This window comes from Accipiter gentilis, chromosome 7 (genome assembly GCF_929443795.1).
Source record: "Accipiter gentilis chromosome 7, bAccGen1.1, whole genome shotgun sequence".
Taxonomy (NCBI): Eukaryota; Metazoa; Chordata; class Aves; order Accipitriformes; family Accipitridae; genus Astur; species Astur gentilis.
Window position 1 is genome coordinate 14,326,785 of NC_064886.1, and position 27,921 is coordinate 14,354,705.

At 37.8% G+C, this 27,921-nt stretch overlaps 1 protein-coding gene across 1 annotated transcript; it reads left to right on the forward strand.

Moving 5' to 3' along the window:
- The first annotated feature begins 87 nt into the window (after positions 1-87).
- Positions 88-27,882, forward strand: LOC126041349 (phosphatidylinositol transfer protein beta isoform). Its single transcript, XM_049806887.1, has 7 exons — positions 88-93; positions 443-517; positions 1,701-1,784; positions 14,577-14,654; positions 19,353-19,463; positions 21,687-21,809; positions 25,940-27,882. Exons 1-7 carry the CDS (start codon positions 88-90, stop codon positions 25,988-25,990), a joined length of 528 nt encoding a protein of 175 aa, XP_049662844.1. The 3' UTR covers positions 25,991-27,882.
- The last annotated feature ends 39 nt before the right edge of the window (positions 27,883-27,921 follow it).

The following is a 27,921-nucleotide window of genomic DNA, read 5'->3' on the forward strand; positions in this document are numbered from 1 at the left end:
AGTCTCATTTATTAAAAATTTCAAGCAAATGTATTTTAGTTTTTTTTGTCTTGACTGCAGTATTCATAATTTGAAAATTACTTGAACATGAAGGTAAAGAATTTCAGGGTTGAGGAAGGATGGTAAATGACAGTATTATTTCTATTTGTATGCAAGAGTTAGAGGTGGATTTCTCAAACATAGCTGGTTTTAATTTACTACTTACTGCCGTAGCTGATACTTAAGATTTAGATACTAGTTATCTCATTGTACCTATTTCTGCATGTAGGTAAGGGGGCTGTTTCTTTTATATTTAATTTTATAATTAATATAATTTAATTTTATAATTTAGACTATGTTGCTAGTCAAGGCTTTGTAGTGACTTATATGTAAATACCATTTTATCTAAACTTTAAGCACAGAGGTGTAATCAGACTCATGCTTTTTGATTTAATTCTTACAGAATGAATATATGAAAGATGACTTCTTCATAAAAATTGAGACCTGGCATAAACCAGATTTGGGGACATCAGAGAACGTGAGTTGGGATTTGGATACCAAGCATTAGTAATATTTTCAAGATATAGTCATCCAGATAAAGTATTCTATACCTGGTAATGGTGGATAATTACTGCATAAAGTCAAAGCCCTACCAGTGATAATTGTAAAACAAAGAAAGCATTATTCAAATCCTTCTAACGTGGTCAACTGTCTCACCTAATGAGATGCAAGAACAAGAAAAGGTTTTCATTTTTTGTGTTGAGGCCAATGCAGATGCTTGATTCTCACTCAAATATTTAAATAGATTTTCAGTAAGTTCTTTTTAATTTCATGTTCTTTTACCTTAGACATGCTTGTGCTACTTAGGCTGACAAGTTTGTTTGAAAACAGGTTTCACAAGACTATTGGAGTTTATCTGCATACACTTCTGTAGAGTTATGTATTGAAGCAGCTTCTGCAAATTTTCCAGGCTGGCAATACTCTTGTTTTCCTCTCTAAACAGTTGATTTGGTTCACAGGTCTCTTCAGCTGTGTTTTTACTATAGTGACAAACATATCCATAAACCATTCACAAAGGAATAGTTGTCAGTATATTTTCAGTGCTTGGATGAACTGTAGCAATGGATATGCTACAGAGAAGGAGAATATTTCTTGGACAGCTCTGCTTGCTGTAATTGTAACTTTAGGTATGCCTGACAGCCTACAGGTGTGAAGCTGATTACATCTTCAGACCTTCATATACCTTCATACGACACACACTTCATCTGGTCTGTATTAAAGGCAGCCCTATGATTTAGGGAACCTACTAGATTTAGTCAGGTTATTGAAACCTGCCATATTTGCACTTCAGAATTTGTGCAGCTCCTTTCTAGATCAAAAAGCTCATGCAGATTACCAAATGGGTAATGTTTCTAATTAGAGCTTGATTTCATTAGCATTAACGAATGTGACAGAAGAATACAGCTTAATCTTAAATCCAGGTTTCCTGAATGCACAAGAAGTGAAGGCTTTGTGCTGGTTTAAAATTGGTTAGTGAGTGAATTTGAACTGTAACTGTGGACATTATTCCTTTTTAGAAAGGTAGAGGAAGAAAGGATAGGTTTTGAGAACACTGCCTTTATGAAGGCCAGAAAAAATCCATGGCACGCATACGTACTGCATAAGGTGCATCGCTGTGTAAGGTGACAGCATGGAAATCATTCCTTTTTCTCTTTTTGCAGGTGCACAATTTAGATCCAAACACATGGAAGACTGTTGAAATTGTCCATATTGACATTGCAGATAGAACTCAAGTAGAACCAGGAGTAAGTAAATGCTCTGCTATTGGGATATGGATGTAGCATGCAGCTAATTCTATTGATGCTTTGTGTTGATTGTGAATAAACTAAAATGGTATGGAATTTACCCAACAGATAAATGAAAATTGTCTTGAATAGAATCATTCATTCCAAAGCTCCACACTTGGTAAATGCATTTACAACTTCTGTCTACTGAATTTTACTTCTAGTTGCACAACTAAGACATGAAGGGCAACAGGCTTTTGGCACAAGTGTAGTTTTTACTTTTAATTGTAGATAAAGTAATTGATTTGGTCAAGCAAGCATTTATGTGCTCACTGCGGTGTGTGAGACCAAGTGCAAGAATGTATCCCAGCTGTCCCGCATGACAGAGCACAGTGTCTCCACTAAGCTACTCCTGTGCTTCTGCTGCTACTTCTTGGTTACAAATTCTTCAAATTAAATTCTGTCCCTCCACACATCCTTCACTCTGGGGTTATGACAATCTCAAGAGGATCAATCAGGTTTTACCATTGAAATCTAGACCTGTTTTTTTTGGTTTTAAACTTTATTCATCAGAGTAGTTCTCAAGACATGAACTGCTCATCTCTTCCGAAAGCTGTGGGATTACTTTTTCAGTTTCATCTTTAGTGATTGTTTTGACAAACATAAGTGTCCTGGATACGCCCAGAAGTCTATGCATAGGAGTCTGTGGTCTTTTCCCTGAGAACTTTAAGCTTAATATCTTGATATAAGAAGCAAAAATTTAGAAGGACAGATTTTATTAGTAAGACTATGTGGTTACTCGGTGAATTTGTACACAGAGCATGGGTGTAAATTTGGAAGGAGTGTCTTCACCAGGATTGCGTGGAGTCTTATCTTGCTTACATGTGTGATGGAAGTAGGTGGCGAGATGAAGAAGTAAGTTTAGCAAAGTTTAGTGCTGGGCATGCACACTTTCAACTTGCCTTTTCAATAGGTCTTTGCACAGAAAAGACAGTACTACCCTGAATGTGATTGTATCAAATTCTACTGAAATAAATACATGAAAGGATTTCTAGTTAAGCTTTACATGCCATGTTGAGATTTTGCTGACAGGAGAACACTTAATATTTGTAATAGTTCCCATTCTTTTCCCCTCTATTGTCAGTTTTTTGTTAACCAGCTTGTAGTCATATGTTTGGGTTGGAAGGGTTCTTCAGAGTTCATGTAGTCCAATCCCCTTGCCATGGGTAAGGATATCTTTCACTACATGAGGTTGCTCAAAGCCCCATCCAACCTGACCTTGAACACTTCCAGGGATAGGGCATCCACAACTCCTCTAGGCAACCTGTTCCAGTACCTCACTACCATCACCATAAAAAAAAATTCTTGCATATATCCAATCTAAATCTACCCTCTCAGTTTAAAACTGTTGCCTCTTGTACTGTCACTACAGGCCTTGGTAAAGTCTTTCTCTATCTTTCTTATAAGCCCCCTTTATATATTGAAAGGCTGCAGTGAGATCTTCCTGGAACCTTCATGTCTCCAGGCTGAACAACCCCAACTCTCTCAGCCTTTCTGCACCGCAGTGGTGTTCCAGCCCTCAGATTTTCATGGCCCGCCTGTGGACCCACTCTAACAGGTCCATCTGTGTCTGTCTTGTGCTGGGGACCCCAGAGCTGGATGCAGTACCGCAGGTGGGGTCTCACCAGAGCGGAGCAGAGGGGCAGAATGCCCTCCCTCGACCTGCTGACCACGCTGCTTTTGGTGCAGCCCAGGATATGGTTGGCTTTCTGGGCTGCAAAGCACATGTTGCCGGCTCATGTCCAATTTTTCATAGTGTGTATGATTAATCTGCGTAAGAAGGTAGGACATGTTGATTTTAGATGCTGCTTTATGCAACTTTAGAGGGCAGCTTCACTGTACTTATTTATGTGCCTGCCTTACTTCCTTGTTTTTACTGCTATTGCTTTCTACACATCTGGGCTTGTCTGGTTTGTTTAATTCTAGCAGCTGGACTGTTCTATGTCTAGTCATTAATTTTTGGTAGTAGGAAAATGGTATGCACTAATATTGACAGCAATTTGTGTTCACACAATAAATTTTATTATCTCGATTTTGTGAAAGGATACTTTCTTTATACTATTTAATTGTTACTTTCTGAAAATAAATACTTGGATATCTGGCATTGTGGGGAGAGGATCCCTTTGCAGGAAAGTAGAGGAAGGAGGGGAAAGGCTGTGGTGTGTGAAGGGGAAAGGTTTCTGCTTCATAAATTTCCATTTGCATTACCAACATAGGTGTATAACCTGCACTGTTGCTTAACTAATGTTTAACAGATGATCTGTGGATTTACATGTGTGAAAATACATTGTTTGGAGAACCTCCCTGTAAACCAAATTAAATATGTCTTGCCTATTTTAATGCAGCGAGGAAGCGTTTTGCTGCCCCTTGTTCTTTCAGACATTCCATATGACCTTAGAGCTGACCTGGCAGGTAAATGTATGTTGTGCATTCCCTATTCCATGCCTGGAATTGTGGCAGACAACTACAATGCTGTCATCTGTCAGAGTGCTTGCTTGACCACAGTATGTGTAAACAAAGAGTTGTGCTTATTACTGTGTGTTGAACTTAAGTATTTATTCTGTTTGAAGTACTCTTAGTGAGCAGCACTGCTCGTGCTGTATGCCCTCTTGCACTATTGGATTACATGGCCTGCCTTTGATATTGCCAGTTTCCTTTGTACTGAAGACTGACAGATGGTGGTATGCTAAAACAAGTTATATTTTTGGCTCGGGACAAAGATCCATCTAACCCAGTATCCTGTTAGTGGCCAGTAGCAGATACTTGTGGAAGGATAAGAAACTTGGGAAGTATATACTAGAAGCTGGGAGATGCATATCTCTGAAAGATCAATCTATATTTAAAGGACTTCCAGAGCTACTGGTTGTGTCTGGCCTGTTGTGTTTATTAGCCACTTATATGCCCATAAGTACATCTAATCCATTTTTTAACCCATTTATACTTTTGATCTTTATGACATCATGAATTCTGTAGAGTGCTAGATGGTATGGAGATATTTTCTTTCTGCCTGACTGATAATTTAAGTAATTTGTTGGGGGTGGGGATGTTTCTTATTTATATTTTCTGCATAATTTATCTTACAGTTTTTGATCATATTTTCTTCCCCTACCTCTTTTTTTAGCATATCTTTCCAAGCTGAGGGTCCTTATCTTTCAGTCCATCTCCCTGTAGAAGCCATTTCATGTGGGGAAGTCGTGGGAACTATTTTCAGTGCATTATCCTCTTTTTTTCTTTTTTTTTTTTCTTTTGTATATTTGACCTACAGAGTATCAAAACTATGAGTGCAGAGTGGTTTAATCCAGAGTCTTAAGTCTCTTCTGATGTTTCTACATTCTCTTTCTTTTTTGATAACTTCTAACACCATTTGCGCTTTTAGCAAATATTTCAAGAAAATATTTTCAAATTCAAACTCAGTGTAGCCCGTTGTTGTGTAGAAATACCTGGGACTAATTTTCATTTGAGATTCAAATTTTCATTTCCATTTCATCTCCCAGAAATTCAGTTTTGCAAAGTCCTGACTTCATTAAATAAAGGCTGACATTGTACTCAAACTCTTATGCAAACTTTGATAACTCTGGTTTCTGTAGGCTAACACCCTTTCCACTCTACTTGTTTGGCCCCTTTCCTGGACAGTTAAGGATTAGTTAGCAGAAATTCTTTGGGACCCACACTTGTAGTCTCTTTGATTTCTCTCTCTTTACTGCTTATGACTCCATGAGAGAGACTTTCCATTTATGCTAATATGTTTATGAAGGTTAGGTAATGGAACTTGAGGAATTTTTTTGGAAGTTTAGCTACATCATAGTAACAAAATTGCTGTGATCTACATGCTTACTTTATGCCTTCGGAGAAGGCTGCTGGTTTTGGAAAGTATATGTCCCCTATGAAAGCATTAGCTGTTCTCCATGTATTCTATTTGTCCAGAGGTTCTTTTCCTACAGTTTCTTTGTCTTTGTTCAGTGATATTAGAGCAGTCACTAGTTCACTCTGTTGGGTAGTTTCTGAAATCATGTGCATTGTATGGCTTCTTTTTTTGTTGTTATGATGCTTGTTTGGGAATTGCATTTCTAAGTGGCCGGGGGGTGGGGGGAGGGAGTTTGTATGCTCATTTTTTTTAGGGAAAAGGAATAGTCAGTGTTGCCAAAGGAAAGTTTTATTTGCACGTTTATTTTCTCAGTCATAGTTTTGCCTGGAAAAGCAACTCAAATGTACTGTCTTGGATAACAGTATGACTGAAAGAATGGAACTATGTTTATAAGATCCAGCTATTTTGATAAAAGTTTTCATGTATTCAAGATTTATCCTTTTGTTCAGTGAATGAGCCTGGTCTAACCCATTGTAGTGTAGCAGTTACTTTAGTTTCAGAGCTACAACCAACATAAATATAAAAATAGTAAATTTCTTTTAAGATACTAATGGCATGCATATGCTAACTCATGCTTGTTTAAGTATGTATAGAAATAATTTGGCTGACATCTGTGGCTTTCTTTAGATATAAAATTAACCCTGCCCTCTCTTAATCATCTCCAGCATACAATCTATGTAGCTTTATGTGATTTGTATATAAAAATCACTTCCCAGGAGAGTAAGACTTTTTAAAGAGAAAGCAGAAGTGAACACTGAATTAACATCAGAAGAGGCTACGTTTTTTGAAACGATTTGTAAGAAAGTAGAGTGTAGTGAAAACAAAGAAATTGAAATCAGGTTTATAGCTATTTTTGTACAATGAAGAAATTAACTAGGTTGTAGTCGATCTTCATTATATTACTTGAAACAAAGTTCTAAAAATACAATTTTATACAAGTCAGTCAAATTACTGTGTGCCTTGAGCTATCCCTTGTTCTGCAGTTTGAAGAAATACAATGGAATATAGGAAATGCTCTTCTTTTGTAGTCTGTAAAAGACTGTTAAAATATTCTTGAGTGCAAGAGCTGTTTTTCTGATAGATGGATCTCTCCCATTTCGGACTTAAAGTCCATATTATTAGCCCAGAAGCTTAGTATCATGATGCGTTTCATTGGTAACAGTCTTGGAACATCTTATCTAAGTCATAAAGTTGACTCCCTGTATTATCAAAAGGATCGGAATATACCTCTTAGTTTCTTTTAAAAAATCAAGAACATTTATTTTTGAAGAAGCATGGGAAAGCGCTATCAACTTAAATGGGATTTTGTTGGACTTCAGTTCTGCGGGGCTGTTTCATTTTGGTGTCCAGCTGAGGCAGGTATGTGAATATGGACTGCTACTGGTGCTCAGCTGGTGGATGATAACTAGGTGACTTTGGATCATGCGGTCATGTCTTTATTCGGCAGTTGTTTCTCAGGTCTTGTGAAGCTCCACTGTCAAACTGCCTTAAGTGTTTACAGTCGAGCCTACAAAATTACTGTGTTTTGAAGAATGCTACAATGGCTATGGGAATGGAGTGGTCAGTCTTTTTATTTAGCTGCTGCTAAAGAAAGCCCAGTGACTTGCAATACTTGGGATTTGGATCCTGTAATGTCCTTGACTTGTTTAAAAATATGCTAGTGATCAGGATTCAGGCATCAAAAATGACAGTCTGGTGCTAGGTGCACTCCCTGCAAGTGACCCTATAGATGTGTTCCTGGTCACTAGGGCTCTTTGAGGTGCCAGTATCCAGAGATATGTGGAAAACAGACTGACTGCTACAGACCTGACTTTTCACCCCGAAGTGTGTTTTCCTTGGGCATTTGTATTTTCAAAAAAAGCTTGTCCGAATTACTGAGTTTGAATAGATGAACTGTTCAACCTCCATCAGTACTTATTTAGAATAAAGATGCAAATGATTGTTTGCCCAGGGGATTGTTAGATGGCCCTGTTACTTTCTCCCAATCTTCAGCCTGCTTACAGAAACAGCCTTTCTTCATATTGTGATGTTATTTACCGGTTTAGAAAATAGAATAATTTGCACACACTTTGAATTTTGCTTAATTCCTTCAGTAGTGCCTGTGGCTTACTCTTTTAAGTATGTATCTTAAACTGCGCATCCCATGGAACAACCTATGTATGTACAAATAAGACTTATTCCTAGCTTACTAGTGTTTTTCTCTCCTCTTTTCTGTCCCCTCAGGCTTTTTTTCATACTGTCCTGGGTGCTTATAAATCTTCGTATCTTCCAGACTGTCTTATAAAACAGTCTCTTTCATGGAGACCTTTAACTTTTAGTACATAGGATGACACTGCAGTGTACATCTGTGCTAATTTAACAAGGCTAATTTTATTTTTCATTTGAACCTTGGCATTCTTTCAAAGGTGATTTCAGGGAACTGTTCACCTAGTAGCTGTCCTGTAGCTACAGGACTCTTCAGGAGATGGGAATGACTGTAAGACATTTGTTATTAAAAGCCATTTAGCTAAACCTACCCAAATACATCAACACTTTTCTTGCATATCAGTTAAGTGTACAGTAGTGCTGCTCATTGTTTCAGTTATGAGACATGGAAATCATGCACCGAGTTGGGAATATGACATACTTTGATCAACCTGATTTTGATCGTTTATTGTGCTGTGAAAGAGTCTTCAGAGCTATGGATCATACTGGAGAAAAGAGCTAGTATGCATTCCCTTCCACAGTCATCTTTATGTGCATTTTCTGTTAAATAACACTGACAGTATGTATGTTCTCCTGTTTAAAAAACTAATGCAATACTGAGTTGAAAAGCCAGAAATTACGTCCACCTGCCTAGTTAGTCTTATGCCACTCGCTGTTCAGGAAGCTTTTTTCATTAATTTGCACATAAGACATCAGACTTGTATCATTTTTATGTTGGGTTCTAAAAGTTTTCTTAAAATCATTCTGTCCTGAAGGTATGCTTCGAGTTTTATACTACTTGATAGAGTGAACTACGAGCTATCAGGAGTTCCGTGACTGCTTCTAGCAGGTCTTATAAATGAGAATGAGAATTGTAAAGAAACACCCACGTTCTGAGTTTGTTGCAATTATTACTTTATTGTGTTCACAGTCTCTCGAAATAATTTGTAACAGTTTGTTGCATTCATGCATATTATATTGAGATTTTGAGCAGAAACTGCCTATGAAACGATATTTGTGTATTTCTTTGAAATGGTTTTTAGCTCCTTTATATTGTTATGCTGCTGCATAATGATGTTTTGCCTGTCTAGCTTTCAAGAGGGCTTCAGGGTTTCTTAGCTGTAATACTTGTTCCAACAGCCACCTGTTTTTCTTCCTAAGAAGGACTTGTTGCTGTCGGGAGTTGAGCTCTTGCTGCACAGATATTTTCCTTAAACTCTGCAAAGAACTGTTGTTTATTTGTACTTTGGCTCTAGTCCAGTCTTCTTCCTTGCATGCTGGTAGGGTTTGTGTGTTGGGAAGAGTTCCTACAATGCTCTCTTGTCCATCTAGACTTCAATCTAGACGGGGGTTTTTTCTGTCCTTAGCAGGATTTGGGTTAACTGAGTCCTGAAAGGTCCTGGTTCAAAGCTTCTGTATGTGGTCTCTGGCATAGAAAACTTCACCAGTCTTCAAAACTGATTTTGTCTTACAAGCTAGTACAAAGGTACAGTCTAGTTACAAGTAATGTAACCTGGTCAAAATATGTGCACTTCATAATCTTACACAGAGTGATTCATCTAGTCTCCTGTGGATTTTTCTTTCTGGCATTGACATTTTCAGACTGGACCACAACAGTGTGCTTTTTCCAGTAGTGATCAGCACTGGATGTTAAGGAAGGTAAAAACCTCCACTCTGCTGCTTACTCCCCCTGCTTCACACATGGAACGGGTGTAGGAAGGGCTAGTTAGGTAGCAATTACATTCATTGTTGTCTAACTGGAACCAAAGGCAAATAATACAAGCATAACAATTACCATATATAAATAATATTTCTATAATATCATGTAAAATAATAAGTATATGACTAATAAAATGTAAATAATATAAATAATATTATAAACATATTCACTATCCCTGCAATACTATATTATTATTACTATTATTATCTTTCCACTTAGGGAAAAGATGTTCTGCTTTCTACCTTTTTATGCATTTTGTTGCCTCCACATGTTAGTGCAGCGCAGATTGTTTCATGGGTCAGAAGATTGTTCAAAATAGTCTAATTCCCTGTACTGCCTTTCTCAAAAGTATTACATTGACTAATAAATTGTGGCTTATTTTTCTGTTTTAATCGTAAGGGTTGTACTTAATTTGAGATGGTTGTTGTTAAAATGGTTTGCTACGTTCTCTATATTGGCACTTTCCATGGTAAATCCAGTGCTGATGAGCTGTGTTGTCTGGTGTAATCTTTCTCTTTGACAGTTATGTAGAGACATTTCTGCAGAGTGTGCCATTGTAAAGAAACAGTCCAAATTACTTTCTACTCTTCATGAGGATGCACTACTGTAGCTTTAGTAAGGAGGGAGAACTGCAGCTTATCTGTCCTTCTAGTGAACAGTTTGGAAAAAAAGTTTTATGGCTGGAAACATGTCACTTTTGCAGCACAAACACATGGGCTCAGCCAAGCACTGGCTATCAAAAGGGAGTTCGTTTTCCTTCAGAAAAAATTTTCAAAAAATCCCTCCCTTCTAAAAGATGCTTGTGCTTTCTTTATTTCTTGGTCATTATTGACCACTGATGGCAGTATTCTGCCTGTATTTGTGTTGAAAGTAATTTAAAGTTTTTGGTTTGGATTGCTGACAATTTCATATGGTTATGGTTTTCAGCTTCTCCTAGTTCCAGTCCCTACCTACATATATTCCCTCTCTGGTTTTACAGATTTCCATATTTTATCCCTCTTAGTCATGTCTTTTCCAGGCTGAAGATTCATGGTCTACTTTCTTTGTTATTTGAATGGAATTGGTTCCATAATTAATCATTCTTGCTGTCTTCTGTATCTCTTCCATTTCTAATGTATTCTTCTAGAGAAAAGGGTAGCAAAAATTAATGTAATATACAAAATACAGATGTACCACAGAATTTTAGTGTCATAAGATATTTTGTGTTATGTTCTCTCCAGGTTTTCTAATATTCCAGTATATTACATACATTTGGGCTCATTTTGGTATTGTCCTTCTGTTGCTTTTAAGTTTGGTCTGTTGTGCTCTGTAGCGATCCATGGAAGCACAACAGCAATCTCTTTATAATTATTGCTTTTTCATCTTTTTTCCCTCTGAATAAAGCACAGAGATACTCTAACTATGAAAACATCCTAAATGTGATGTTGCCATACAATGCTGCGAGACTGTGCTTACAACTGGGACAGCAGGCCAGGCAGCTTCCTCTGGGTATTGCTAGTGCAAATGAAGTATATGGTATGGATATCCATATGCCTTACACCACTATGGTATGAGCTCTACCTTGGCAGGGTATTCAGACAATCAAACTAAGAAATTCAGGGTTATCTCAATGCAGTACCTGATTTTATTTACAAAACTGGCACTAAAATATGGAAACTCCTGTATTTTGTGGTTCTGTTTAGCACATCGCTACCCCAAAACAGTAGCAATGCTCGTGCCAGGAATTAGTTATCTAGAACAAAATCTTTATTGGAAAATTGTTTATCCATTACTATAGCTTTATCCTTTTCTCAGTGTCTTCCATCCAGTGTTTGAGTGAAATTGTTAAAAGGCAGTCATAATCAGTAATTTAAAACATAAATATATTTCTATGAAAATATTCTGCTGTAGTATTTACATATATTTCTTAAAGCTGATATGGTTGTAAAGACAATGTCTTCTTTTTTCCACCCAAGGATTGAAGGGTAAAAAAAAAAAAAAAAAATGGTGTATCACATTCAGCCTCCAGAATATGCAGGACCTGAGGATTTGAGTAGGTTGCAGCTGTCTTCACCCACAGTAGTTGGAAATAAGTAATGAGATGAGAAGTCTACAGCTGATGGCAAGCGCTGTAAATTGTGTGCCCTCTGCTTGCCTCCCCCATTGGTTTCCTAGAGGAGACAGACTGCAAGCAAAGCCAGCAGGCTGTCTTGCTCAGTGCTACTGCTCACATGCGGCAGTAATTGAGAATTAGGGCTGTATACTGCATGCTGAAGCTATCATACATGAAGGAATATGTTTGCTCTTTTTGATGTCTGTAAAAAGGACATGTGCTTTATTCCAGTAAAATTGTAAATAAGTGGGTTTTTACTAAAATTCAGATGACAAATATTGCTGTTAGTCTTTCTGCAATTATAATAACTTGAGTGGACTTAGATTTAAGTGTTGTTGAGTTTAAATGTTAATGTATAGTGCTTATGCTGATTCCTTAAATTGTCCCTGTGAGGTGAATAAAGTATTATCTTAGCACCTGTGGGAGTACCCTGCTAAAGTTGTCTGGCTATTATATGGGTTCTTTAAATAAACATAGTGTTTCAGTTTAGCAGGAGGAATAGAGGAAAATACTATTTTGTGGAAGTTCATAAAACATACTGATTAGCAATATGATTGAATGTCTTGACTCATTTAGATGTTTCTGTGAAATATTTGCTCAATTCTTAAAGTATATATTTGAACGCTTAATATGGAAGTTTATCTGAATACTAGTTAATGGTTTCTAGATATGTTAATTACAGAATGGCTGAAGGTTTCTTCCAGCCTATTTTAATACATAGTGTAGGTAGGTACAATAAAAGAACTGGGAACAATGAGAAAAAATTGGGGAGAAGAAAGTATCAGAGAATAACAGCTGATTTTTCTGTAAGTGAAATGAGATTCCTCTGAGAGGACCTCCTGGATTATCCAGTTCCATCTAGCTTGCCAAAAGTGCATTGTAAATGTCAAAATGGTTATGAAAGCATTAATAACTAATTTGTGTAGCCTTGCCTGTGGATTTGGAATTTCAGTCTAGAAGTAGCCTTTGTTCCTCTGTGCCAATGGAATAATCTAGATTTGAAAACTGGCATGTTACATGTGATCTTCAATACTTCTGACAGCTGAAACAATTAATTCATGTAATAGTTCCTCCACTGTACATGCGGTAGGACCATCTGTTGAATTCAGGTTACATGAGTTAAACATGAAAAACAGAAATGGAGCTGTTTTGGGAGGGCTGAGGAAAGTTGGTTGGAATTCTTTTGTGTGGACTGTTTTTTCCCCAGGTTCATTTGGGATTTTCCTGGTGAATAAATATGGAGAATAAATATGAAATCCCTTCAGAAGAATGGGAGTGGGAAATACTTTTGCACAGTTCATAATTCATTAGTCAGTAATTCACAGGGTGCATCTGAGGCCAAGAATAAAAGTGGAGAGGAATACCCAATTATATGATCCTCTATAAAGGAAGAGTTTATATCCTTTCCAGAAAAAAAACCCACAGAATAGGGAAGACCAAACTGTTCACTGCTTGGAGTGATAGCTCTGTCCTGGGTTATTTGCATCCTTCCATGAAGCGTCTGTTACTGGCCACTAAGACAGAATATTAGATTAGAGTGGTCTTCTGTATAACTCCATCTGACAATTCCTGCTCTATAATGTTACAGTGTTTGGGTTTATCTTACACGTGCTTATGTTCATGCTTTTGTCTACAAGAACTTTGTAACTCTGTTGTCTAGGGAAACCAGTTCTCCAAAATACACTACTTCTGCAGCAGAGATGTAATTAGGTGATGTAGTATGTCTCAGAAGAAACATTGATATTTCAGTTTTAATATTCAAAGAGCCATTTTTTAAATGTATGTCTATCTTGCTGCTGATAGTATTTAATTTTGAATGTAGGGGAATGCATTAGAAAGGTAAAGGTTTAGTTTTAATTCACTTTAGAAGCAATTTACGAATGTGATTCCTTGTGACCTCTCTCTGATGCAGGACTGGGGGGAAATGCCAGTAGCTACTTTTATGGTGGTATTTCTTTTACTCCATGTTCTGCAAATTTTGTCCTCATTGAAATCTGTTTTTAAAAGGAGACCATAAACTCTGCTAAACTTTCTTGGGCTTTTCTGTAGCACCCCCCAAGCATTTATTCTACTTTAAAGCAACTTAAACTTTTACAGTTCTCCTTGGTTGCTCAAGTGTAATGGTATTCTTAGGTTGATGTTTTTCATACATTGTTGAAGCCTTATGTGTTCTCAGTTACTGAGGTCAGTGTTTTTAATCCTTTCCTAATTTCCAAAGTAACATCTTTACCAAATAATAATTTTCATACCCCTCATCAGTAAAATTAAGTAAATCTGTATGTTGGAAGCATTTGTCATTTTCAACTCTGTTATAGATACTAGCTTTTTTCCCCGCTGTATATGACTTGGTAAGCAGTGATGTCCGTTGTAAAGTGGTGCCACTCAGACTGCTGCCTTGTGCCCTCTCTGTACTTGGCCTGGTGATATCTCACAGACTTGAGATTACAGAGTTTCTAATTTTGCAAGTTAGCTCACTTATGCCGCCTTCCCTTTTTGTTCTGTGTGGATATAGGTTGCAGCTTGGAAAATGTTAGCACACTAGTTTCTGTATTATTGCTTTCTCTTCCTCTCAAAAGTTTATAGAACAAGTAGGATAGTGTTTGTCACACAGTGCACAGCACAAGAAAATTCTGACCTAGAAGGCAGTCCTGGCATGCTATTGTAGTATAAACATAATGAGCACCACTAGTGATATGCAGTGAATGAGCAGGTGTGATGGAGTATTCAATACAAACTTAAGTCAGCCTAACAAATGTGCATCACCTATCCTGCTCCAGACCACTCAGGAGAATCAATTTGGTAGTCTTGAACAGAAGCTTAATACAGTGGGATGTTGAATCTGGTTTGGTTTTGGGTTTTTTTTCTGACTCTCGGGGTTTTTTTATATTATAGGACTACAAAGCTGATGAAGACCCTGCGTTATTCCAGTCAGTTAAGACGAAGAGAGGACCTTTGGGGCCAAATTGGAAGGTACTAAGAACTGATGTTACAACCTTATGAAGTCTTTATCAGCAGAAAAAAAAAAGCAGCTCACTGTTCCTTAGAGACTAGCCCTAGCAATGTTAGTCTTAAAACGGAGGGCAGAAATTGAATACTTTTGTATTTGGTTTAAATTCCAGATGTGTTAGTAAGTAAAGGTACTGTCTGCTACTTGTTAAACATCACTAAAACCAAAGCTGTGCAAATTAACTTGGATGAACTTAATCCTTACTCAGGATTGACATCTGAATATACACTATGATGAATTCCACGGAAGTCATCAGCCTGCTGTGGTAGCCACTGGAGATGACTTAAAATGCAAAAAAATTAGTTGTAACCTGCTTATATTTAAATGGTTTTAGCTGTGTATTTCTTAGAGCAGGGTAAAAGATAGTACATGTGTATGTTTTATTTAGTATTACCATAAAACTAGCAGAAGATAGTGGCAACTAAATCTAAGCCTGTCTTCACCTTGCTATATTGAATATCTAGGTATTTTTCACTTGTATGGAGTGTATACAAAATACACGACAACCTGCAGTATTTCATCATAAATATTTTCTCTCAGTGAGATAACACACCCTGTTTGCATTTGTGCATGTGTGTGTGCATGCATGCACAGATGCATCTACCATGTTCTTCAAGTTTTCAGTCTGGCATATGTAATCTGAGTCGGTTTGGGAAATCAGTTTTCCAGATTCTTTGGTCATTTACCAATTCTTATGTGGCTGTCAGTATGACTGCAGTGTGAAAGCTTAGCACTTAGTCCCATCCAGGATGAATTTGCTTTGCTTAGATACTCAACTGCAGGAAAATCGTGCGTGAGAACTGACTCCTTAGTAGGCAGCATGAGTACTGGTGCTGAAGCGTCAGAACACGCATATGTCACCCATATATACCTTTGCCTGTATACTTTTCTTTACAATTTAGCCTGAACAGTTGCTGCATACATAAAGATGGTCCTATCTTGAAATAACTTTTCTTAGAATCTGTTGCCTGAGGTCCTCTTCCATTTCCTCCAGAGCCTTGCTTGATTCAAATTCAGAAACAAGTTTCATGTGGACCCACATGTACCACATGGAACCCAACAACACCTGAGCAGCAACGCAAAACTTGCCAGCACATCCCTGCCCCAGTCACAAAGCACATCCTTCCACAGACAGCCATCAAAATTCACGTGTATATGCCCATCCCAGAAAGAAATACACTTTGTCTGCTACACCAGATATCCTCATAGAAACTAACTGCTGTATACCGGAATGAATATACAGGCAATCTGTCAGGAATAGGCCCCTAGTTACCAATTAATATAGTTTTTCACTTTTGTCATTACCATAAATTAAATGTTTCATTGACAGTAGTGTAATTTTACTTCTTGTGTTTAGTGTGTACTGTGATGAATTACGCTTAAGTAAAATGCTGAGGTTTTTTTGAATGTATTGCAAATGGTGCCCCAGTTTCTTAAATTTTCTTGTAAAAGCATTCAGTCTTTCATTACCCAAAAAAAGTTCTAAATACAGCATGAATGTTTCTGTCAAATACAGTGTGAAGAACTTCCTGTGAGAGGTGTGAATTTTCTTCTAGTTATGTCACCATTAGTTATTTTACCACTAGTTTTTGCAAAGCAGCAAGATAAGCATCAAATATTTGAGTAGGATGCATTGGACCAGCAAGCTCGCAGACTCTAATTTCCTATAACTGACCACCATGTCTGACAGGACAGAGTCCCCATTTCGCACTACATAGTACCACACTTGTTCTCAGCTGGCCTGAGACCATAAATCAAAGCAGCCTGAATTTGAGGACCTAAGGTGTCTCTTGTCCCTCTGTGGAATGAGCTGTAGTTCCAGGGCCACGTTTGTGCAGCACTGACCATTCACTCCTCTACTTTAGTATGTGCTGGTACAGTGGTTTTAATGCTGCGTGGCAATTAACCTAGGGAAAAAAATAAAGGAACCAGGTTTTTGTGAGAGGACAGGCAACAATATGGCAACACAGGGAACCATAACAGGACCATTGAGAGTTTCAGCAGAGCGGAAAGGGTGTGTGCTACTGAAGCAGACACTTCACTGGCATTATGCTGCATTACCAGAAGAAAAGCTTGCGAAGCTACCTCGTGGGTGCTCCACATATTTCAGTTTGTCTTAATGACAGCCAAGGATGCAGTCGATGTATACCACTGACCTAAGTGGTGTTGTCAAAGCTGTTCCCGTCATCTTTTCAACATGATGAAAGTTCATCCTGTGACACTCCAATTGTACAGACACAAAAATAACGTGAAATTCCATCTGAACACCAGAAAACACTTTTTTGTAGTGAGGGTGGTCAAATACTTGAACAGGTTGCCCAGAGAGGTGGTGGAGTCTCCATGAAGATACTCAAAACCTGACTGGACACAGTCCTGGCAGCCTGCTGTAGGTGACCCTTCCTGAGCAGGGCTCCTGCACTCAGTGATCAGAGAAGGTCCCCTCCAACCTCAGCAATGCCATGATTTTGCAATCTACATATATCTACACAGCCTTAATTCTTCCCTTTGTGTGTCCAAAGACTGAAGATAGTTCTGCTTCAGGAAGTCTCTGAGCTTCTAAGTAACTGGAGATTGGTAGAGTTTCTAAGTGAATTACCAATATTTTCTTCCTTGGATTATATATAGTTACGTAGATTTCTGCCATTAGCTACTGTCAAAATACTGAGCCAGGTAGACCTTTAGTCTGACTTGTGGGTTTGTCCTGGGCCAGAGCATTAGCTGGAATCTCCTGGGAAAATAAACATATTGTGTGTTTCGAGGTGACGATGAGGGGATGCAAGTATTCAAACTCCCATTATTGTAATACTCTTTCTATCTGGGCTAAGTACTCTTGCTAGCAGGGTAAAATTGTCACAGGGATTATTTTTGTAAACTGTGCTGAAAATGTGCATCCTGCCTTAGGTGTTTGTTGTTCCTTCCTCCTCAGGAAGGAAGCAGGAGGCTGATGCGGGAACGGCCTGTTTGGGCCTGTGTGACCCAAAGAAAGTGAGGAGTTGCTGGTTTGTTTTTTAAAAACGGCTGTAGAATGAGGAGGAGAACTTTGAATGCCTGGAACTGGCGGCACTGAGTTTATATGTTCCATTTAGTTCTGTCCTTTTACTAATGCCTGGACGTAGACTTGTGCTGTTTGGAACATCAAACAACAGCAGCACTTTGTTTTTTGCTTGTGAATAGAACATCAGTCTTCTGAGGATAATTGGTGTTCATTTCAGTGCTCTCTGGTGATGAGTATTTGTGATAAAAATTCTTCGTTAAATATGAATTATTCACCAAGATTTTTATATGTTAGATATATACCACAGTAAATATTTTTTATTGTGTGCATGACCAACAGGAGTTGTCCATTTCATGGTTAAAAGAAATCCAGCTTACATATGCTGTAAAGTATTTCTACTTAGAAATTTGTTGCAGATATAAAGACTAAAAATCTGTGAACTTCTTACAGTAATTGCTTGTTATTCAAGCCTAACACACAGGGGTTTGGATTTTATTTTTTTTTAAGCTACTACCAGCTTCCTTTGGGGGGTTGGGTTTTTTTTTTCCTTTCTTATTTTTCCTTCCTCTTTTACAAGGCTTAGAGTAACCTAACATGCTTTGTTAAACTAAAAACATGATATAGTCTCTTGGATTACATAAATTTGACTGCATGAATTGTAGGAAAATCACTGTGTATGATGTTACAGGTACTTCAAAATTGTTTGGATGTAGGAACTATAACAGAAACAGAGGAATTGTAGGAAACAGTGGTGGGCGTCTCCTGAGTTTTCCTCAGTTCATTCTTCTGGGGATCCTTCTTTTGCACGAAGTCCTTGAGCTGGAGCTGCTTCCAGGCAGTCTTTGAAGTGGAGTTTTAGTTGGTCTTATGGCTGCCTGTTGCCATTGATGATAAAGGAGCTCTCTCCCTGTTTTTCTCATAGTAGCAGTCAGGAGGTCTGCAATTCATTATGCAAAAATGAATATGTATGCCCCACAACTAGAAATTACCTCTACACCTGGGTAAAGACATACCCTTCTGGCATTGTCTGCAGGAGAGGGATGTGAGGAAGAGGGGTGAGCATGCCAGTGTCTGTATGGGCAGAGCAGAACTGCAATAAGCTCAAATTTTATGCTTTTGTGAGAAGCAAACTTGAAGGATGATTATGTGCTTTTTATTATCTGAATCTTTTCTAGTATGTGTTTTCCACCATTGTACTGAGCAACTTGGTACAACACAGATTATAATTGCCTTTGTGCAGTAGACCAAAAAGTAAAAAATAATTTGGTGCTAGCTATTGTAATCAAGCTTCATTGTCCTTTCAGAATGTCAGAAAGTATATTACAGTGGAAATCGTGAAAATGAAATCCATGTTAAGACTAAGATTTATAGTATAAGTTTGCAACATGGATGGAATTGTCTTACAGATTTAACCTGATTTTGTTAATCCCTATTACCCCATGTTCATAGTACAGTGCTAAGTATTTACTAATACTTAGAATTCTAAGTATTATTATAACTCTAATAATACTTAGAATTATAATTTATAATTTAATTTACTATAAATTAACAATATAATTTCTAATTCTAATAGAATACTTAGAATTATAATTTCTAATAATTGTATTAAATTGACTGAAGTAAATTTTTAAAAAATTAAAAATTCCTTCCCATTATCCTTAAACAGAAAGAGCTAGCAACTGACGAAGAGTGTCCTAAAATGTGTGCTTACAAGTTGGTGACTATCAAATTTAAATGGTGGGGACTCCAGAACAAAGTTGAAAACTTTATACAAAAGGTAAGTTCTTCTCCCTTGCAGGGATGTTGCTGGGGAGGTGGGGTTGGAGGTGGGCAGGTAAGTAGGCAGGGTGGTTCTGTGTTGATGTGGGGGTTTTTGAGGAGAAACAGTGATGAAGTTTCCTGTTGCTCACAGTCAAGCAATTTCTGTTCTTTTCTTCAGCAAGTACAAGCATTCGTGTCTTGATCTACTAGCAATGGTGTTTCACTGGTGTTACTAGAATAACTTTCTAAGTTAAAAAAAGCAAAGGTATAAGCAAAGAGTCTGTGGTCACATAGGTTTAATACTTGATTCTGTAACCAGCAACACTTGGCAGGAAGAGAGTTCTTTGATTCTTTTGTTTTTTCTCTTAAGTTGAAAGTTGCAAAAAATGTGTGCTAATGTTTCTCTAGTATTTTATGTTCTAGTTTTCTTGTGAAACTCTTCTTGTGTTTCTGCTAATTCTAAATATTTGATTGTTTGTTTTTTTTAATTATTGCTTGCAAAACCAGGTGTGATGCAGGTAGAATCCAATGCACTAGGATTTAGTTGGCAATTGTGGTGTTCTGTCAATTTGTGTTTGCGTTTTATTTTGTTACTGCTGTATTATCAGAATTTGAATTATAAAATATTTTTGAAAGTATGACTAAACATTTAGAACATAACTTAGTATAGGCAAAGTGTTTAATCTAGACCATCATGCCAGTTCCTTCCAATCCAGAGAAAATGTGCTGTAACAGTGAGTTAACCAAAACATGATATTCTATTACCAATTAGCCATGGTGTTTCCTCACAGACAACCAATGCCAGACCTTTTTCATTGTGGTAGCCAGGGCTCTTAGCTCTGAGTGGACCACACAGCTAACTGTATTAAATGATTATAAATTTCAATAAATATGATAGCAAAAGAGAAAAGCTTCAAACAATAGTAATTGAAAATGAGATGGAGACATAGTTTGTGATGGCCACAGTACAAAGTAAGGGTAAGGAGATACTGAACACTGTCTTTAGACTGGTGGTGGTTTTGGGAAGGAGTTGCCCATCACACATTTCAAACTGAACACTGTTAGGGAATAAGATGAGCAGAAGAGCCAAGACATGATTCTATGGTCTGATGAGGAGTATTTGAAGATAGGAATTTATTTTTTTTTTAACCTTGCTTTACCTGAAGCTGATTCTTTAGAGGAAGTCATCTCTGCCTGCTAGTCGTCAAGAACCGTATGTTAGATTTGATCAGCATTGTTTCTAAGGCCGTTCGGCAGCCTGAGCAATGCAAAATCTGGGAGCAGATGAACAAGACGTGAACTTCAGGTGGCAACCTGCGTAACTGAATACATGGAGAAGTCAGTTTTAGTAGTAAAATAGATTTTTGTATTGTATATACATGACTACTTTTATCAGAGCAGCCGGAAGCAATACTGGTAATTCTGCAAATTGAATGATTTATATGATGCATCTTTCATTCAAGTCCCCATTATAAAAGTTGGGATTGCAGGGCAGTAGAGGTGGACTGAGCTGGCAAGTAGCAGTTCTTCAACATAACACAGTGGGGTTTGGGGGATGGCAGGTGTTTTGAAATGTGAAACCTACCAATTTAAGTAGAAGAGGTACAGTGAAAATATTCTTACTGTGATTGATTATATGCGTACTTTAATGAAAGGGCTGTGGAATCCTTAGCTGGAATATTTATACTCTCAATGTTTTTGTACCTTTGAAATTGCATGTCAGGTATTACTGGGATGCCAATTTGGTACAAATTGCAAGCATGCCATCTTCGGAGTCAGAAGTACTCCCTTTTTGCTGCGTTCTGGCTTTAGGAATTGGCCATTCTTGGTTTTTATTAACAGTAAGCACAGAACCTGCAACAGTTCTGTCGTAGATTTTTGTACACTTCATGTTAAATGTTCTAGCTGTTGTGATGTTATGTTTTTTCTGTCTGGGGCTATCTTGGCGCTAGAGCAGATTTTAGAAAGATTCTTCAGCATTTTCAAGTAACATGAATTGCTGAACTTTCTGGAAACTTTTTTTTGATAGTGAAATTTGTTCATTTTTTCCATGTTAAATCATGTGAGAAATGAGATGGCTTTAAATTGGATTCAGGAATGTGAGGGGCCTGAACCTGTAGCAATGTGAAACAGCATGCACCTAGAGATTATAACTTTTCAAATTGAACAGCTGCAATCACTTCACCAGTATTTGGCAATATGTAGGCCTATTATCTGATTTTTCTTTATCTTCTTAAAGCAAGAAAAAAGGATATTTACCAACTTTCATCGCCAGCTGTTCTGTTGGATTGACAAGTGGATTGATCTGACTATGGAAGACATTAGGAGAATGGAGGATGAAACCCAAAAGGAGCTGGAAGCGGTGAGAACAGGTTTTTTAAGGTTGATGTTTGTGTGCTATCTACCTGTAGCTTTATCTATTCGGGAATCGATGCAAGTTATGTTGTGTCCATCCCCTTATGTGTGTTTGGGCAATTGCGGATGAACATTACAGCCCCTTTAGTGATTCTCCTGTGCAGACCCATGCACTTCAAGCTTCTGCATACTGTGTTGTGTCAAGCTGGAAGTGGCTGTAAGGTAAATATATCTGATGTCACTAAATCCAGAATGTCTGCCCTGACTACCTTTTTATTTATGGTAACATACCCATTGCACAAAGTCCCATTCAGTGCCTGTTTACCACTTGTCAGTTAGAATTCAGAGCCATCATCTTGCTTTTCCATCGTGTGTCTTGCTTTTTTTTGTTTCTAATCATCATTAGCTCTGATTACTTTTTCTCTTCAAACATGTCTTCAGGCAAGTTTCCATAAATCACATGACAGCTGTTCAACTCATGCTGATTAGCACGCCAAAACTGAGAATTCTACTTGCAAAAAGGAAATAAGTAAAATTAACGGGCTTGAGATAGTTTCAATTTTCATGCTTTAGTGGCTGCGAGGACCAAATACATATTAGCCTGATCTGTCTTTGGACTGATGCCTAGAAGGAAACTCATCCATAGGGCACACTCTGTACTCTTTCCTTTGAGAGGTAGAGAAACAGCACAGGCTAGGCAGGAAGCCTTCTTCTGTAGTGTCTTTCCAGAGCATGACCTTTGGCATGAACCTTTCTCATTTTAAATCATGCTGGTTTTTTAAGTTCTTTGCAGTCTTTGGATTTGCAATTCTATCCCCTTCCTGTTTTGCTGGTTGCTTTATGCCCCAAACCCATTCAGCTTGTCACTTTCCTTCCATTGTCTTGGTTCTTTCAAGACACAATGTGTCTTCAGCTATAACTTGCTTTTTTTGCATGGTTTAACTCATTTCAGGTGCCAGACATATTTAAACAGATTGCCTTGTGCTTTAGACCTACTGTTGACAGTGGCTAGTGTTGTTAGTGGATAGCACATCTTTTCTTTTAGTATCAAAACTGGCTGTAGCTCCTCCATCCCCACTTGTTATGCTCTCCATGTTCGGACTTTATGAATGGTGTGGAACCATCTTGCATTGTGTAGAGATGTTTTCTGGATTTGGAATAAGTGTTTCTTCAGTGTTCTGTGTGTTAATAGGTAGATGTTCTGAGCTGGTAAAACCAAACTTTCTCTTCAAATAAGCCAAAGGGTTTGTCTGTTTTGGCAGTTCCCAGAATATGCTTTGGAAAAGAATGATGTTCACTCAGTTGTGCAAACATTGTGCGCTCTCATTGGCATTTGGATAATTTTGATTATGGCAGGTGTTCTCTCAAATCATGTGGATTTCTTCTTTAATTCTGTTTTATGCCAGAACCTATTCTTAGAGCCACCTATTCGTAGGTGTCTGTGAAGGAGGAAGAGTAACTACTTTCCTCTATAACTGATTTTTGTCAGAAGGGTTCTCTTTTGCACACCCATAGTTCTTTATTTGGAATGAAACGGACTTCATCCAATTTCTCTGAGAAGGGATAGTGACAGTTTGAGGAGTGCATACAAGGTATGTATTGGAGAGAGTAAGCAGCACTTGACACATCTGTGTGCATGAGAAAATTTCCCTTTTGTGTCACTGTGGATGTTTGTCTTCTTGTAGACAAAGTTCTGTTTCACATTTCTCGCTGGTAAGTAATTTCTTTTAAATATTTTTTGCAAAATATTTGCTGCTTTTTAGTTTTTACCTTAAGCAAAACCTGGATCACGTGTTTCTGGGTGTAACATTTACCCTCATTCTTAAATATAAAATGTATTTACTTAATATTTTCTTGTTTTGCAAAGCAATGCAAATAGTTTATTTCACATAGCTTGTTGTGTAAGACATTAGCATCAGGAATTTAAGTGTATTGCTTGTTGAAAAAAGTCAGTTTTTCATGAGAGAAATGTCTTGATTAGTTACACTAACACAGCTTTTCTATGTGTATTGTGAAATGTGAGAGGAGTGCGGACCTACTGTTAAAATATTTTGGGTTTTCCCAACTGTTATAATAGGGGTATCTACAAACACCTATAAATGATGCAATTTCAAGGTTTTTGTGGTGAAGTGCATTATTGGAGAATAACTTAAAGGCAAAAATGTCACGGCTAAATAAAATATGAATGATAATTTTACCCCAAATGATTTGGTTTTATGTTTCATATTCAACTATTTCATCCATTGTGCTAAATAGTAACTTTCATTAAATCCCAAGTATGCCACAAAACACTTGTTTTATGGCCAGGACCTCTGGGAAGCAAGCGCTTAGTGATAAGGTGCTTAATATGACAAGAATATCTCATGCTTCTGTCCCTGCAGAGTACTAGTCAGCTTTTTTGACAGTGTTGCACTATGTACTTCTTTGATGCTTAAAGAACTGCAGAAAGCAAGCCTAGTAATATTGGCAGCATTACATTTTCTTACATACATTGCTTTCTTTTGCTATTTCCTTTCTCATTAACACCCTTTCTTCTTCCTGGTGTGAGCTAATCTTTCTCTTTGGATTCTGTGCACATTTCAGTTGTTTGGTTGGTCCTGTTCTTCATCGTAAGTTGATTTTTATAGTCAGAATCTCTGCTTTTGTTACTTTTTTGTTACTTTCTGAATCTTCATCAGTGTTCTTCCAGAGTTTCTCTATCCCAGCTCATCCTTTTTTCACTGTTTATCTTTCACTTAGTGGTTTATGTATCTGACTCCTGGAGATGAGGAGCACCTGTGCTTCGTTAAATACACATCAGCTAATCAGTGCATAGTAGAAAAGCATCCGACCCTGCCAAAGCACTGTGACCGACCTACCTCATGTCTTTGTGAGGGTAGGAATGCCACATCGGGTATTTTGAGCAGTGTTGCTCTGTGCTGAAGCATCATGGGCTGTTAAAATTTAAGAAGCATCATTTACAGCTGCTGCACAGTTCCCAGGCTTCCTCACAAAAAGAAATACTGTACACCCCATCTCCAAAAACGCTCAGCTCTAGCTGAGGCTGGTTCTGCTCCGGGCAAGGGAAAAGCAGTCCTGGTCATGTAGGTTGTTACTTCTCTCTTACTAACCAACAGCGCAATAGGTTCTTTATGTGGTAGCTCACAGTTTTATTTTACGTTTAGATGCGTAAGAAGGGTTCCGTTCGAGGCACTTTGGCTGCTGACGTCTAGAGGAGTTCTCTGTAGGTTCTGAGGCAAATCAAGCTGTGTAAGTCAACTGCTGGAGGGAAAAGGAGAAAAGTGATTAATGTTCTGATGGATGGGAATTGCTGGCAGAAATCATCTAAATGGACATATATCCAGATAACACTTCTGGGCCTTGCCTCCCTCCTGTTTGACAACCTTGTGGTGATCAGCATTTGGGAGATGACCCTTAGTGTCCAGGGTATGTAAGAGACCTTCTCCACAGATGGGCACTGTCGTAGGCTGGGCAGGTGCTCGGTCTGGTGGCAGAATGCCTGAGGTATTGGCCACATAACCTGGTTCTTTGTGCTTATCTAGTACAGAAGCCCAAAGTGTGTGACCTGTTGTCATCACTGTGCTGGCACTGAGCTCCTAAGCCTGCAGGTAGTCTTTTTGGCACAAATCAGAAAAGTCGTTGAGCATCATTTTGCTACACACTTAGTCCACGTAATTTAGGGAAACTGTGGACTGTCATCTTGAAAGCGTAAGTTCTTGAAATCCAGTTCCACACAGATTCTTATAAATACTAAATAGTGTTAAAACTGTTACTGCGGGAAACAGGTTGTCCAAGAGTTGCAAGCTTTTGAGTATTTGTGTCCAGTACTTTAATGTTGGTGTTTCCCCCTGTGACTGTTTTAATACTGCAGATGGGATCCCCAGCCAAAGCAGTTTTAAAAGCCTTCTGATTCGTGTGGGGCTCCTCAGAGACCGGAGCTGCTGTCCGCCGGTGAGGACAGCACCCAAATTAAGATTCCCTAACAAGTCTTGCATTGCTTTGGTATGATTTGCTCAGTCCTGGTGATGTTTTGACTGCCCTGCCCTATTTTTCTTAGAGATTAATAAAAATGCCTATTTGGAACTTACTGTTTGAGGAAACTGTTAATGCTTAATTCTGTATTTTCTTTCTCTGCAGTTACGTAATCAAGGCCAAGTCAGAGGAACAAGTGCTGCCAATGATGAATGATGATGGATTTAACCGTCACATGCAGTGTTGATATACAAATGTGTGTGTGGATGCATGATTATTTGTATATAATTATATATACGCACATGCATACTGAAGGGGGTTGTTACAGTGTCTCCAGGGTACTATACCTGTCCTCAGCAAAGATTCAAAGGAAACTGCTTTCATTATGTATACCTGAAGCAAATAAAAATCAACTGAGTAGTGTCATTTAAAGGATGAATTAACTGCAGAATTATGCTAACTGGTATGTTTCATGAATGTCAATACTGGACCAATTTATTCCCTACTTGTTTTTTTCCTGTCTTGAGTCGCTCTGCTATAACTTGCCCATATCTCATTGTAAAGAAAGACATTCAAATAAGTTCATTTCAGTTTTGTCTTCTCTATGTGATTATTTTTCGAATAGGAACAATGAATGTATTTATAGCTATTTATTTCTGGATTGTCATTATCCTATAGTCAAATCAAAAAAAAGAAATTCTATTCGTAGAAATTGGAATACTTTTACTGTTAAACAAGTTTAACCCAAACTTTACCCATTCACTGATTTAAAAGAAAAAAAAAATCATGTTTTATTGGACTTTTGTACATTGAAATGCTAATGTTTTTTCTTCATTAAAATTGGCAAGATTAAGGAAAAATGGCTTGTGATTTATAAAATAATTGCAACTTGAAATTTTCCAGAAGCTGGCTTTTTAGACGAAGATACTGACAATACTTGTAGAATATTTCAAGTATATCTTAGGCCGTGCAGTGAAAGTGAAGGGGGATGGTAGCCCTTCCCTAAAGTAATACTTCTTGTTAATGAAATCGCTATTTTCCAGAGTTTCACTTTGGAAGCTATGCAAATGGTCTTGATTTCACACACATAACGCAATGGAATATAATTGTGACTTTAGCTCTTTTCATGTTGAAAATACACTTTAAAAGAGATGTATACTTTCAGATATGATGAAAGTTTAAATTGTAGCATCTGACGTATTTCTCTGATATTTGTTAGGAGTAGACACGTAAAAGAAAAGATGGTATAATAAAGACCTCCTGTAGATAACTCTCAGATAGGGAAAATGTCTTCAGCATTTTTTAAGGAAATATTCAGAGCATATCATAGATATATATTATCAAAATGCTTGCTAGATCAGAACAAATTATTTTAAAAACAGAAGTTAAATGAAGTTTTATTAATGCCTGGTTTCCTCCCAGTATCCCCAGAAACCTCAGTGGGACAAGCCTTGCTTGAGCTTCCATCTTCAGAATCTCACATACATCCAAGTAATTTGGAATCATTTTGGACCTACTTTGCTTACAAAAGGAGCAATCTGATTTCCATTCCAAGCAGTGGCAAAATTTTCCTAAGCTTCCAGGGTGGGCCAGCTCTGCTATACAATTTGCCCTGCTGGTGCGCCTGTCGGCTGCAAGTGCCAGGCACTGCCGCGTCTGCCAGCGTGTGGGCGTTTGTACCTCTCTCCTGTGTAATTCCACCCTCCTACCCTCCGTGCTGCAAAATTCTTTTTTTTTTTTTTTTTTTTTTCCTTTCTCGATTAGCAGTTAAATGGTTATTTGTCCTCTGTACCATCAGGAGGTTGGTTTTGTAGATATGCAGAGACACATGCGCGCACATCGACACACACATTTAGAAGAGCTTGCAGCCAGGAGTGCTGCTGGGAACCCAAGGGCTCCGTTCTCTTCAGTGCTGGAATATAAGTCCTGCTGTCATTAATGTGAGTCGTAATGCAAACTGATGGAAAGGGACCCTACAACTTTCATGTTTTTGGACTAGTTGTGAAAATTTGAGAGAATCTTGTAGTGAATGTAAAATGTTTAGTTTACTTTGGCAGTCTCTGGTGTGACCTATGGTAAAACAGTCAATGAAATTTAATTAAATAAATTTGAACATAAAATGCTCTGTCTCTTGTCTTAGGTATTAG

Excerpts from the sequence above, each read along its gene's own strand:
- LOC126041349 (XM_049806887.1), top strand. Across the intron at positions 518-1,700 it reads ATTTGGGGACATCAGAGAAC|GTGCACAATTTAGATCCAAA; the intron begins GTGAGTTGGGAT and ends CTCTTTTTGCAG. Across the intron at positions 21,810-25,939 it reads CCCAAAAGGAGCTGGAAGCG|TTACGTAATCAAGGCCAAGT; the intron begins GTGAGAACAGGT and ends CTTTCTCTGCAG.